Source organism: Primulina huaijiensis, chromosome 9 (genome assembly GCF_012295235.1).
Source record: "Primulina huaijiensis isolate GDHJ02 chromosome 9, ASM1229523v2, whole genome shotgun sequence".
Lineage (NCBI taxonomy): Eukaryota > Viridiplantae > Streptophyta > Magnoliopsida > Lamiales > Gesneriaceae > Primulina > Primulina huaijiensis.
In genome coordinates this window covers 18,142,931-18,156,709 of record NC_133314.1, presented here as the reverse complement: position 1 = coordinate 18,156,709, position 13,779 = coordinate 18,142,931, and the positions used below count along the sequence as shown (strand labels likewise).

Here is a 13,779-nt window from a genome sequence, read left to right as displayed (position 1 = left end):
TTATGTTTTACTCGAATATCTAATTTAGTTAGTAAAAAGTTCGAATTTTTTTTGAATTGACTCCATTATTTTAGTGTTAACATAAAGTCTTCTGTAAAATTTAAAAGTTCTTTTTGTCTCAGCATTAATTTTTCCTCTAGTATATAATAAGAAAGTTGGATATGATAACTTTGTTAATGATTTCTGAGTAATTTCTCAATAATTTTGTTTGAAATACAATTGATTGACTGAATAAAATTAGTTGGTTTTCCAATTAGTTTTCAGTAATTTCTTGATAATTTTACTTGAAATTTAATTGATTTCTTTGGAAAATAGTCAAAATCGTTTTTTATGGTTGAACCGATCAAAAAAACATTTTGTCTATATCAATTATATATTAGTTCTTTTATTCTTTTCGATTATCTTAAATATATAGTCGATTTTCTACATAAAATATTTTTTATTATTATTTTACTAATATACCCCTATTACTAAGTTTTGGAAAACTTGACACATTTTTTTAATTAATTAAATATGGACAAAATATGAAATTTTCTTATAAATTTTGTTTTACTAATGATTTGATATGTGTAAAAAAAAAAAACTTTGTTATATATATTTGAGACGAAAGAAATAGTAAGTGATGATGTTTTTTTCTTTTTAGTCTAAAAAAAAGTTGTGATGTTTTTTTTATAGTAAAACTCGTAATTTTATTGCAAAGAATCGTCGATTACAAGCTTAACCAACTAAGTTAGAAATTCTCCATTCATCCACACAAAGGATGAGGGAGAAGAAAAAACAAAACGAGCCAAATAATGGGCTACTATATTAGCCGAGCATCGCACATGAATAAATTCTGAAATAATAGGTGTTTGAATTCGATTGTTGATTTCTGCCACACAAGAACCAATGTAGCTAAGATTCTCCTGATTGGTTGTGGCTGCTTGCACTGCCAACAGAGAGTCTGATGCCACTTGAACATCTCGAAGATCTTTCTCATACAGAAGCTTGATTCCTTCCCGGATCGCTAAAAGCTCACCATGCACCACCGATATTGGTTGATTGATTTGTTTTCCAAATGCTAGCAAAAACGACCTTATGAGTCACGAACAACACTTCCTACGCTACAATGATTCTTGTCCTTATTCACTGCTGCATCCACATTCATCTTGAGATTGTATGACCATGACGGCATCCACTTCTTTTCCGGATTACCCAACTCAGCCTGAATAGCAAGTTTTTCCTTCTTCCGAGCCCTTCTAAAATCACAAATCATTGCGGAACTCCCAAAAACATTGTCAGCCATCGGGTTGCTCCTATCTCCATGGATAAAATTTTGTTTTTCTTTCCAGACTCCCCACGTGTGGACTGCAAGATTCTCAAACTCCTTTTTTGACAAGTGTTTTTTCAACCTCATGCATATCTCTAGAGTGCTGGTTTGTATTGCTCCCTTAAGAATATGAGCAAAAAGAGAGTTCTTCCACAAGTGTTTTATTGCGGCACAGAAGAAAGAGTGTGGCAGGTTAAATCCATAGGATAATTACACAGACAACAAGATTCACTAACCGGGACATGGTGTCAAAACAGATTTTGATTAGTGGGGATACAGTCATAAGAAATACTCCACCAGAATAGCCGCACTTTGGGTGGAACAGAAAGATTCCATATAAACACCCAAAAAGATTCGATAGGATGTTCCGATTGGTGCTCCAGTGAGGAGAACAAACCACGTTGAAGATGACACCCATCAAGTGGTAATGTTTTTGTAAGCGAGTTACGTTGTAGAAAAATGGATATTTACTATATTTTTAAAATTAAAATAAGGAAAAAATATTAATAAATGTTAAATATAAAATATATTGATATATTTATTACTATATAGTAGTATTTGTAATGCTTAAAACAAGTGTTTGTTAAAAAAAAATCTTTAATTATTTTTTAAAACATTTGTAAACACTATTACAAGAGTCGAGAGCACTTATACTAACTATATAAAGTTATAGTATAATTTTGTATTTGTCTAAAACATCGTTCATCTTATCAAACTAACTACGTAATTTTACGATGTTATAATAAATCTTTTCTTCATATTTTATTTTATTTCCAACAATTTCCATTCAAAATATTTATAACATTTATTTTAAAATTAAAAAAACTTTATTCTTTATTTATTTTTATTAAAAACACGTATAATATGTGTCACGATACACTATTAATAAATAAAATTGATGACATGTACAATATATATTTAATTTTACCGATATTTTTTTTATACAATTGGGAGTGAGATTTCCTATCAAAACTAGATAATTACCCACAAAAGTGAGATTTGAACCAAACATTTTTTTGAATCTTGGGGATTAATCCTCGACTTTAATTTTACTGATACCGATCACCAAAATATTAAAAAAATATAGAAGACGATCAATCTAATTCATATCTACATTAAAAATAATATTTTTGATATAAAAATAATACTTTTTTGTTTAAAAAATAAATAAAATTAGAAAGATAATGAGTGTTATAAAATAAACGAAGGGACATTTTCATAAACGAGTTATTTAGTTGTACTACACGTAAAAGAAGATCTCTTAAATGATGTTTTAAATGTGAAATTTCGAAATGTTTGACGTATTCAACAAAATTGTAAAATAACTTCGATCAATTATTTAGTTAAGAAATTGACCTCTTCGTATGTATTTGAAATACACAAAACATACATGAGAAAATCATTTTTTTAATTAAATAGTTTATCGAGATTAAAAAACAAAATATCTCATTCGACGGTTTGAAATACACAAAATACATATAAAAAATCATTTTTTAATTAAATATTTTATCGAGATTAAAAAACAAAATACCATTTTTTAATTAAATACTTTATCGAGATTAAAAAACAAAATACCAACAAAAGGCTAAATCTAGGAGAGAACACCGAAAGCAAACGCCAAAACTCATATTCATTTTCGGACTCGGTGGTGTCGTCGACAGTGACATCACTGCCTTTGCTTCCATTCAACTTTTCAAAAATCATTACTTCTCCCCTTCTCTCTTCGTTTACTTTTCCCGATTCTGTTTCAATACTTCATTTTCATTCGATCTCTGATTTTTTTCCCCAACTAGAAAACCCATTTTCAGCCAAGAACCAGCTCCAATCAACGACCCAGCCGCCGCCACCGTCCGGGCCTCGGAAATACCGTTCAGGGCACTTGATTCTTTGGATTTTTTTTTTGTTGTTTATTTGATGGCTGATTGCAAGAACCATGCGATGGAATTCCCGGAAAAATCCCAAAGAGATGATAAGTGCAGCTCCTTGACGATTGTCAAATGTCCCGGCACTTTCAAAGCCTCGGCGGCGGCGGCGGCGGTGGCGGCGGGAGGTGAAATTACCATTAAGCCTCTGTTCGGCCTCTACAATTCCCCGGCCATGCAGCGAAGCGGCTCCATCAAGAGTTTGTACAGCTCCTCCTTTGGCTCGATGGTCTCCGCCGGTAACTCCTTGAAGGGCAAGGTCAGAAAATTATGCTCGATTTTCGAAACCCCAAAACACCCCTCAAGCCCCACAAATTCAGTAGCTTTGCCGCTGCCCTCGCCCACGCCAATAAAGCTGACCAAATTGCTGCTAGCAGCATCGGATTCTTCAAATTTCATTTCCAAAGGTATCCCTTCTCCAGTCCCGGAATCTCCCTTCAGGCTGCCTGGTACTGAGGACAGAGTTGTAGTTTACTTCACAAGCCTACGGGGAATACGAAGAACATTTCAAGATTGCCACAGTGTACGCATGATTTTTCATGGGTTATGTGTGAATCTCGATGAGAGGGATATATCCATGGATGTAGCATATAGAAAGGAGTTACAGAAAGTATTGGGTGAAACTAATATCAGCTTACCTCAAGTGTTTATCAAAGGAAAGTACATTGGGGGAGCTGATGTGATAAAGCAATTACTAGAGGCCGGTGAATTGGTTAGGCTTATAAAGGGGCTCCCTTTTGTTGCTCCACAGCCGTGTGATACGTGCGGTGATGTGAGGTTCGTTCCGTGCCCGAATTGCAGTGGCAGTAAGAAGGTGTATGATGAGGACGAGGAGAAGCCGAAAAGGTGTCCGAAATGCAACGAAAACGGGCTTGTTAGGTGTCCACTGTGCTGCTCATGAGCTGTGAATGTGAGTGGATGGATTTTAAATTAACCTGATGAAAAAGGATGTGATTATTATTTATTTCTGCATAGGCTTTTTTGGGTCATCGTTTTATTTCGTAAAACCGATGACAACCTCACTTCATATGCCGAGGAAATCAGCTATGTGCATTGTGGTTTGTGTATGGAACGTAGGTGAATGTTCTCCTTGGTGTTGTACATGTTAATGCCTATTATGTAATGGTTGCCATTGTGCAGTGGTATGCACTTTATGGCTAATATGCTGCGAGTGTTTTTGCAGCTTGTGATAGCATTTTTATTATGACTATGGTTTATTTATTGATAATATTGAAAACTTTTGCCGAGGCCCCTCCGATGGTTTATTGTATCAAGATTATGAAATGTGAAGTTCTCGACGGCTTATATTTTTTACTGTGACCTGTAGAACTTAGTTCAGACTTCAGTATATATGTTGTTTGTAGCTGTGAGTGTGAATACAAACCAATCGAGTTTGTTAAATTTCTCAGGTTTATGTCACATCTCTTGTAAAAAATTCGATTGAACAAAGCTGAAAATAAGGATGGCCAACTGAATATCAAGCTCACGTAGCATGTGCATCAAAAGTTTTGTCTCATGGATATTATGTTCATGAGCTTGGGTTACAAGCATAAGGTCAATCAGACTTTTGAGTGTATTTTCTTATATAGAAAAATTAGTTATGTTTTAAATTTGTACATTATTAAATTTATAGATGTTGGAAAGATAAGTTTAAGGTCGCGAGTCAGTGTACGAGTTTTTGAACAACTAAATTGGAGCTTGAGTTTGTATAAAAAGCTTGAAATCGCCAGCCCAGTTCTACTTTATGCCTTGAAGGTTGAAGTGCCAATAGTGGCCTGCTTGATATAAAAATGTGACAATTTTAGTTGTATCTGTGGTAGTATATCATCAGCTGGCGACTTTGTTTTACAATTCTATGAGATTCCATAAAAGTCAATAAAAATCCATCAACTCCACAAAAATCCATCATTTAAAAAAAAGTCATTAAAAGTATTTGAAAGTATAGAATGAATACACCTCCTTAGTACAAACGTTTTTAAAATAAAAAATTCATCAAAAAGTATCAAAAGTTGGTCAATAAACCATTATAAATCAGAGAAGCGAACAATATACAAAAAAATATGGCCATACCACAGTTGGTGCTACCCTTGTTGTCCTCATTTGTCATCCAATTTTTTTTTTTAAAAAAAACATTATAACACTACTATACACAACTTCTTGAAACTTCACAAACATGCCGTGCTCGATGGATATTTTCGCTGCTCGTTGGAGAGACTGAACTGGGAAGGGCTTTTGGTTACTTTCTACTGTGTAAGAGGCACACATTCAAGCTCAATCTCTAAGACTCCCCGTTCAACATTCTGCAACTTAATAGAGATATCTTGTTTCACCCTACCATCTTCTAAGGTTATAACACCATCTTTTACAAGTGTGTTCTCTTTGCTTGCTTTCCACTTTCCGAGTTGTGTTGTCTCATTAATCGAGGAGCACTCGGAAGCTTTTGCAGCAGATATGAGTGGTTGGATATCGATCTCTGCTTCCCCCATAAAATCATCGGTTGTGAACTTATCTTTGTCGTATACAAGCTGGCATGCCATCACAAAGTTTCTTAGGGTAAGGTTATAAAAACAACCAAAATGGAAAGCTTGGTGCAACAAAAAAAATATGGTAGTTTTTTTTCCTGGATTTACTTTGGAACGGAAGCATGCATATAAAAAAATAATGGGATTTGATTTTCACCAACATGGCAACACACATTCCTGCAGTAAACTACTCTATGAGCCAGCAAGAGGGTATGACACAAAGCATACTCCTTGGAGAGAAATATTGGGTTCTAAGAGAAAAAGGCGCCAGGGAATTCAGATAATCGGATCCTGGCGATATTTACCAAGAAAGTGAATTCTATATATTCTGTAGAGGCAATCCCAAAAACGTTTAAAATGTTCTCAGAAGCAAAACACATGGCACCTCAAATTCCAATGTTTTTGTTCATCTATGTTTCAGTAAATTATCATCTTTCCCTGTGTATCCCTCATTGACCCAAAATTAAATAGATATTCTTCTTTAGGCATATGGGAATCTTACCAACTTTAAAGGTGGAATGTTTTCTGGAATCGACAACATTAGCCTTTCGTTCCAGACCGGGTTGAGATTATTCTTTATGACCCTCGTCTTCATTGACTACCAAAAAACAGTTTGTATAAAAAACTGCTGTGTATAGATTACTATAACAATTTAATGGACAAAATAAAATGAGAATAACAGGATAAGTACTTGATTTCCCAGTGAGAGGATGACGTATGGGTCACTAGTCACCATATCCCGGACCGCTAGGTTAGTACCTCTTACGACGTTAACCTTGATCAATCCTACGAATTCGACCATACCTGCCTATACCACATGATTGAATATGATCAGGCTATGTACTCATGCCAAACCAGAAATTAAGTATTGAAATGGATCACAAATTGCAAGATTGTCTTTACTTGTCATATCTTAATTCAGTATATATTCTTCTTTACAACAGTTTTTCAAGTGTAGTCGAGAATGTTCTATTTAAGAGAATTTCTTGTAGCGAGAACAATTACCATTGAGTTGGTTTTCTTTGGCGCCTTGTGTTCACCTCTTCTCCAGCTATTACGAAATGCCTGCCCAAGAGCTTGGATTCTGTGACCTGTAGTTTGTTTTTCCAAGCGCTTCTTATTATCTATGGCAGATTCAGGATGACAGCCTGAAGAACTCGTGTGGGGTGTTGAAGAAGATGATGGGAAACACGATGATAAATCATGGTTAAAAAATTGTTGCATTTCATATTTTCTCCTGTGTATCCAAAAGGGAGTCTACTTAAGAAAATTTAAATACAAAATTTAAAATTTTTAGGAGGGATGTACTTCTACTACCTTATAAAATCGGCACGCTCCTCTGTCGAGGAATCCGGTCTCAATTTTTTATAATTATCTGGAACATAAGCTTCATATTTCGAGTTCACTGCAGCATTTCCTCCCATTTCAATCAAAGCATCTACTTGCTCATCTGTCCATTCGTCAAGCTTCACAGATAAGACCTGCAAAATAGACATGAAATAGATGAAATGAGGTTACTGCCATTTCAAAGCCACAATTTCATTCCACTGTAGACTTGATAAGTCAAGTGTTCCACACCTTTGATATATGCACTCCAAGACTTCTATGTACACCAGAGCATTTGATACAAATGAATGCTCCAATGTTCAAGGATCTGCTCACGACCATTGAAATAAAGATACAAGTTTCGTTATAGAGACAAAAACACAAGAATTACAGCAACAAAGTTAAGATCATTTAGTGATATCAATACAAGTTACTTTAATATTTTACAATAACATATTGTTTAGGGTATATATAATATAATAAAAGAACATTTTATGGAATTAATGATAAGTTTACCATTTATAAGGGTATATGTATAGAGGAATGAAAAAGAAGGAAAATATATATGTTGGGGAATGAAAATAAGATAGCAGGAGAATCATTTCCACGAATGAAACCAAAATTAGATCTTGTGAAAATTTTCAACTACATAACCACCAAGATATTAGAATAATGGACTTATAACATAAAGAACAGTGCAAGAAGATGAACTAATGAGACTGAGACTTACACCCATTTTGGATCTCTTGATCCACAATCTGCACAAAATCGATTCCCAGATTCAGATAACATGCTCTCTAGCCTACGCTGTGTACCTGATAAAATTTCAACAAAGTTAAAAATCAGAATTGCACATTAATGAAGATCGAATGAATTCGGCATCTATTTACTACAACAAAATAGTATTTGTCAGATTCAGTTTCTCGTTCTTTCCCCAGATTACTCTAGTTGTGCGAGCCAAAGTTTCATATAACTTTTCCATTAGTATGAATCTAACCATACACAGATACACTTACTCGAAACAGAGACAAGAAATCATGAATCTTAACAAACACTTACTCGAAGTATTTCGCCCTTCCTTCGGACAGTTAACCCAGTTTGGGGAGGTTTCCTTTTGTAGGAGATCATAAAGACAAGAACCTGGTTCATCTGATGCAAAAATATTATGGTGATTAATCTCAGAAAACTTGCTTCTCACCATTTTTTTAGCATAGTTCACCTAGAAAGAAAAATCTACCTATAACTCAAACAAGTTTGGATTTACATGCAAATGGAAAACAAAAACTTCAACACATTTTCCAAGTAAGACTAACCATTGATGATACTAGCGATGGGAAAATCTTAAAATTTTTTGTACCAGGTCATATGCTCATACCATTTATTATAATTTCTAAGGAATGAAAATGAAAGAATGAATCGGATGATGCCACGCAATCCAAGTCGCCTACACATTGTAAGCGACGCTCAACATAAGATGACCGAATATACTATGCACAAAATACTTTTAAAAAGGAAAAATAACCTTTCAGTCACATTATCTCGCAGAGAAATCATGCTTCTAACGATACAACTTGGTTTTCAGCATTGTGATTTATCATGATATCACACTCCTGAAAGCTTAAAATGAAATATACATAAGATTAAAACTACAGAATCTCATCAGATGTAGTATGATGCCACTCATAAATCATTGACATTCTTAATTAGAATAACAAAACACTGCAGAAAATAGCATGAATTCACAATAACAAACACAAGATATTACCTGAAACTGGAACTGAAACATCATCTGTTTCCGCATTTCCTTGTTCCACTGACATTTCAACCTCTAGAAACTCAGACAAGAATCCGAAATTCTTGGTGTTTATCTCAAATAACTCATTTTTTCTCTATTCCTTTCTGCAAAAGTCAAAGGGGTCCTGATGGATATTTCAATTATTTAGACGCACAGATCAAAATGTTGAAATCAAGAAAATGTGGGAAAGAAATATCATTGCAGCAAACTTTAATTAAAAATCGAGAAAAAAAATTACAGGATCAAAGGGTGTCGGTGTTGTTCTGCTGAGCTTGGATCACTGAGAAATCGCAAACACGTCCAACAGACGTGGTTGTATGAGTTTTACATACGTACACTCAGGCTATACATACATCAATGAATTTGTGAAAATACACATTATACGTGAAGATTTTGAATGCAAGAAAACATATATATGTTTATCACACACAGATTTGTGCATTGATCTTTTAAATATTGGATTGTATTGAATTCTTGTTGATTCTGGGAAGGAATCTGCACGAGGTATCTTGATTTTGTATTAGTACAAGAATAATTGGTGTTAATTAACTTTTGTGGGAGATCAAGCAAAATTCAAAGGTAGATGATCTCCAAACATATTAACAAGAATCCATTAAACGCGCACTTGGAGTGTGACATTTTTAGTTTTCTATCTTTTGGTGAATCATTTTAGAGTCATATTTTAGTTATTATTGTCCAAATTATTTATAATCTTGCGGTTAAAAAAAATTCGCATGAAATTATAAATTTATTTACAATGATATTAATTATTTAATTACTCAAAGTATCATTCAAATTTTACTTGCTTCCACAAAGTTGTTTGGTTCATTTTCTGCTCAAGGTTTAGAGGTTTAGATTTGTTTTAAAAATTTATCAAACAAAAAAAATGGTTTTGTTCAAAATTTAGATAAACAAAATAATCCAAAAACCAAATTGATTATATAAATATATAATTTTTTTTCAATTTTAGAATTATTTTATCTGATTTGTAGTGATAAATTTGTTGTAATTGATTTTATTTATTTCTATTGACTGTTTTGAAGAAGTATTTGTTGATACTAAGTGATAATGTGGAATTTTTAAGCTAAAATATTTCATTTTGAGGATTTATAATTTTGGTGCTAAATTTGTAATAATAATGTTATATACTTTAACATTTATTATTATCCAAATAGCTAAAATTGTCAATTTATGATAGCTAGTTTAAAAATAAGATTATATTAAAAATAAACAAATATTCCATTTCTCACAGGTTAAATCCAAAACAAAAACTACACATCCAATACTTGATAACTCATGTTTCTTGATAACTTTAAGGAAGTTATTTCAAGCACAGAAAGACAGGATCACCCATGAATGATGTCCTTACAGCCCGTAGCACAGAACTAACGAGAAAAATATTCCCAGTTTGTGCATCTGATGCATGGACGAGCAAAGATAGTTTGCCTCCTAAACTTCAAAATACACGACAATAAGATCCACTGTGCTTGAGGAACGCACGATACTTCTATAATGAAACAATAGATAAAGCTATGAGAGCTACAAGAACGTTACTGCTCTTTCCAAATCCGGCCTGTAACCCTGAGCTTTAGTTCTTTCCTGTCTCCACCGGAGAAAAATAGTGCCATGTTACGTTGAATGATCAACCCATCAAAACTATCGCGTACCTTCCGATGGTTGTCTCGAATACTTCTTGGCACTCCATGCCATATTGCTTTCCTCCCATTTCCTCCAACCTCAAGACTGTAGCTATAGTTTTTTGCCTCATTGTCATCGCCCATGAACCGCAAAAATGCTATATATACGGGTGCCATTCCAAGCTGAAATGCTTCAAAATGCAGACAGAAATACTGCCCAAAACAACTGAAAACCTGGGGGGGAAAAGGAGGAATGTATAAGTATGAGAACTGGAATATCTGATCCTACACAGAAATCGATCTAAAAAGTTAGTTAGGGTAAAATGACTTGAACTATCTAACATGAGGCTACAGCTATAATCGAGGGACTCCCTGAAGGTACATATGGACCTTTAAAAAGCAACAAGAACAAGATATCAAAAGTTATATTAGTTGAGACGAAATAAAATCAGGAAAAAATCAGTCATGGTGGTGGCATTCGGTTGTGCTTTAGCCCAGCCTCAACTCAACTAAAAACTTGACGGCAAGTATTTCTAACATTTTTGAATTTGAATATGCTTCTAAAATGTGACGCAACATGCAATAAAGTGATGTTGTATTGAGAAATATAAAATAAATAAATGATGCTATTTTGAAAGAAAAAGAGAAGAAATAGGTGACTGAGTAATAATCGTGCTTTAACTCGTAATTTGAATTGCAAGAGAATGATTTCAGCATACATTTTCTAAAAATAATATTTGAGAGGTTTTTTAAATATATGGGTAAAATTGTAAATTTTTTAGTTTAAGTTGAAAGCGCCATACAAATAGAGGCGTGTCTATGCTAAAAAGTAATTTTTGTGCTTATGTTGGAGGTGTTCAGGGTTTAGGGACAACCATAAGCTGTTAAAAGCTCCATCCCCAATTTTACACTAAGAAGAACCATGCCAAACAGTATCTCTACAAATTAGAGAGCCTGATACTACCATCATAAATCAAATAATAAAAGAAGTGGCAAGGGGAAAATTTTCATCACCGTGAGCATCCAAGTGGCATTCTCGACCTCATGCGGATTTGATTTCACATAGCGATGGTTAAAAGTACTGCCATTATGCATATCAACTTTGTGATCATCTTTTAAGTGATTCACAAGAAATGGAATATCACCAATAACTGCGCATTCTGAGCCGGCATAAGGACAATTGTAAGGTCTAAAAGTGCATTGGGATTCATGTTTAAGCTTGCTGTAGTAAGGATAGATTCCTACACACCCGTAATCTTGATATTTACATGGAAGCTCGAGGGATGCAGCCACCTTCTCCAACGCAAGACATCTGATGTTACCAAGTTCATGCCTGCAAGTTGGGCAACGGTTGTGAACCCTTGGTTTGCAACCAGAACACAATGTGTGACCATTGGAGCACTGCAGAAACAAAATGGTAGACATTGATTACAGAAATGAAAAATCCTGGGGTTCTTAATAAGAAAGATTCAACCTCAACCCTGCCCACATCCCACAACACACCCAAACCAAACAGAAGAAACACCGTTCCACATACTCTTCCACGACTAAGACTAAGAAACATGTGTTTCATGCTATTCTCATTGAAGGCAAGATCTGCCCGATTATGTCGTAATTGTCATCTTTGTCTCATTAAGTATACATATAAGTATCTAAGAAATAATAAAAATCGGTGGCAAACCCAGAATTATGCACATGGCACTGAGTCTACTGACAGAGGTATAAGAAAGTAACAAAAAAACTGATGTCACAAATCTCATACTTCAAATCTCAGATAGAAGATTGCTGCACCTGATGAATGGGTGGGTACATAGCATTTAAACAAACTGGACATTCCAGCAGCTCCCGGACACTACTTGAGACAGTGACATCAGATTTTATGGCAGTTTGACCACTATCCTTGACATGTTCTCCAACATCCAACATGTCCTCGTTCTGGGGTGGATCAATGACCTCAGGTTTATTTCGCAAGTCATCATAATAAGATGCTCCACTCGCCATTGGAAGCAAAGACAACTGGTACGAACACAAGCCTGTAATAGGTCAAAATAAACCAAACGCAAGACATATTAAATGAAGTAATGAAAATAACACTAAATCATTCATCTACGATTTCAACACTTGTTTGCACTAGTTATATACGGCACAGAGGGTTTATAACTGGTGAAGCTAGGTTCAGAGATCGGTCGCTAATAAAGCACTTCACAATCTATGATCCCTTGCCTTCCGCAGACCATCTAATTGTGCAACATTGTCGAATGATGTTAGAGAACCTGCATTTTCTTACAGTAAAGATGAAACCAAGTTGCCTACTGCCTCCATTAAAAAGCAAATGTGTTTGACAAACCACCCAACAAACAAATACTCTGTTCAACAAAAAATATTGCATTCGAAGTATTCCAAAATGTAGACGTGTAACCGCGTGAAAAGTTCAAGGATTGGCACAATCAAATTTTAAATCACAATTTATAGTATTTGATCACAAAGTTGAAGACCCCATGGTGTCTAACCCTGCACCTGCTCGTTATAAGAACCCATCAATGCTTGCCCGTAGGAGAAAAAGAAAATAATTATTTTAAAAAAACTAAATTTAATCATTTCTTTAAGAGAAAGGATAAAAACTAAGATTTACTGAATCTTAGATTTGGAATTAAGGAAATAACATAAGCCAAGTAAGGACTTTTTGCATCTACTACCAAATTAGTAGGTTTTCAAATCATCCAGAGGAAAAGTTACTAAGAATGAAAATTCCTGAATCCTGAAACATAACAACCCCAACAGCATACAACAGGTCTTAATTTCCAGCATTTCGTGTGAATTGACATGGAAATATAATTTATCAACTCACCCATACATACCCAAAAATGCATGTGAAAAGCTTCTCAAGTAAACTCATGTAAAAAAAATCCTTGAATCCCCACCCCAATCACACAAACAACCAGCCAAAAAAGGGGGAGAATCATTTGAGATCAGAAATTAAACAAAAAAAATAAGCATGAAAGAAGCAAGAAATACCACGTCAAGAAATAGAAACTCCACATCGGTGGATTACCTGGAACTAACAACTGCTTCGAATCAATAAGTCATCAATAAAAAGGAGGAAAACAAACGAGGGTTTTGCTTAAAATCTAGAACATATTGATTCAATTATTTCGAAATTGGCGAAAATATCAAGAGGAGAAGTCAGTGTCACCGTTCGTGTTGGGTTAGCATATACAGATTACAGAGGATGGTACAGAAACATTTTTAAAAAAAATGGAAATATGAG

The 13,779-nt window shown here is 34.5% G+C and overlaps 3 protein-coding genes across 7 annotated transcripts; 1 reads left to right on the top strand and 2 right to left on the bottom strand.

Annotated features, from left to right (window-relative positions):
- The first annotated feature begins 2,922 nt into the window (after positions 1-2,922).
- Positions 2,923-4,911, top strand: LOC140985139 (uncharacterized). Its single transcript, XM_073452896.1, has 2 exons — positions 2,923-4,141; positions 4,641-4,911. Exon 1 carries the CDS (start codon positions 3,224-3,226, stop codon positions 4,130-4,132), a length of 909 nt encoding a protein of 302 aa, XP_073308997.1. The 5' UTR covers positions 2,923-3,223; the 3' UTR covers positions 4,133-4,141; positions 4,641-4,911.
- A 292-nt stretch (positions 4,912-5,203) lies between these two features.
- On the bottom strand, positions 5,204-9,410 carry LOC140984314 (probable ADP-ribosylation factor GTPase-activating protein AGD11). Of its 3 annotated transcripts, none has more exons than XM_073451624.1 (10): positions 9,113-9,410; positions 8,845-8,998; positions 8,133-8,228; positions 7,810-7,894; positions 7,332-7,407; positions 7,071-7,234; positions 6,759-6,990; positions 6,445-6,561; positions 6,256-6,351; positions 5,204-5,756 (listed from the first exon to the last, which is right to left on the bottom strand). In XM_073451624.1, the coding sequence occupies exons 2-10, from the start codon at positions 8,897-8,899 to the stop codon at positions 5,475-5,477; spliced, it is 1,203 nt and encodes a 400-aa protein (XP_073307725.1). In that variant the 5' UTR covers positions 8,900-8,998; positions 9,113-9,410; the 3' UTR covers positions 5,204-5,474. The 3 variants fall into 3 exon arrangements, with proteins under 3 accessions (XP_073307725.1, XP_073307727.1, XP_073307726.1); XM_073451626.1 differs by having other exon boundaries at positions 8,139-8,228; XM_073451625.1 differs by having other exon boundaries at positions 8,845-8,978.
- A 717-nt stretch (positions 9,411-10,127) lies between these two features.
- Positions 10,128-13,779, bottom strand: LOC140984315 (E3 ubiquitin-protein ligase DIS1-like). Of its 3 annotated transcripts, none has more exons than XM_073451629.1 (5): positions 13,705-13,779; positions 13,527-13,576; positions 12,303-12,544; positions 11,526-11,912; positions 10,128-10,745 (listed from the first exon to the last, which is right to left on the bottom strand). In XM_073451629.1, the coding sequence occupies exons 3-5, from the start codon at positions 12,510-12,512 to the stop codon at positions 10,425-10,427; spliced, it is 918 nt and encodes a 305-aa protein (XP_073307730.1). In that variant the 5' UTR covers positions 12,513-12,544; positions 13,527-13,576; positions 13,705-13,779; the 3' UTR covers positions 10,128-10,424. The 3 variants fall into 3 exon arrangements, with proteins under 3 accessions (XP_073307730.1, XP_073307731.1, XP_073307728.1); XM_073451630.1 differs by having other exon boundaries at positions 13,527-13,563; positions 13,705-13,721; XM_073451627.1 differs by having other exon boundaries at positions 13,564-13,778.

What these genes read in the sequence shown, in the direction of transcription:
- LOC140985139 (XM_073452896.1), top strand. Translation starts at nt 3,224, where the DNA reads ATGGCTGATTGCAAGAACCATGCGATGGAATTCCCGGAAAAATCCCAA.
- LOC140984314 (XM_073451624.1), bottom strand. Translation starts at nt 8,899, where the DNA reads ATGTCAGTGGAACAAGGAAATGCGGAAACAGATGATGTTTCAGTTCCA. An exon ending in TCAAGAGATCCAAAATGGGT is followed by an intron (nt 7,408 to 7,809) that starts GTAAGTCTCAGT and finishes GGTCGTGAGCAG; the next exon opens with ATCCTTGAACATTGGAGCAT. An exon ending in TTGGAGTGCATATATCAAAG is followed by an intron (nt 7,235 to 7,331) that starts GTGTGGAACACT and finishes TCTATTTTGCAG; the next exon opens with GTCTTATCTGTGAAGCTTGA.
- LOC140984315 (XM_073451629.1), bottom strand. Translation starts at nt 12,512, where the DNA reads ATGGCGAGTGGAGCATCTTATTATGATGACTTGCGAAATAAACCTGAG. An exon ending in TGTACCCACCCATTCATCAG is followed by an intron (nt 11,913 to 12,302) that starts GTGCAGCAATCT and finishes TTGTTTCTGCAG; the next exon opens with TGCTCCAATGGTCACACATT. An exon ending in ATGCCACTTGGATGCTCACG is followed by an intron (nt 10,746 to 11,525) that starts GTGATGAAAATT and finishes TTTCCCCCCCAG; the next exon opens with GTTTTCAGTTGTTTTGGGCA.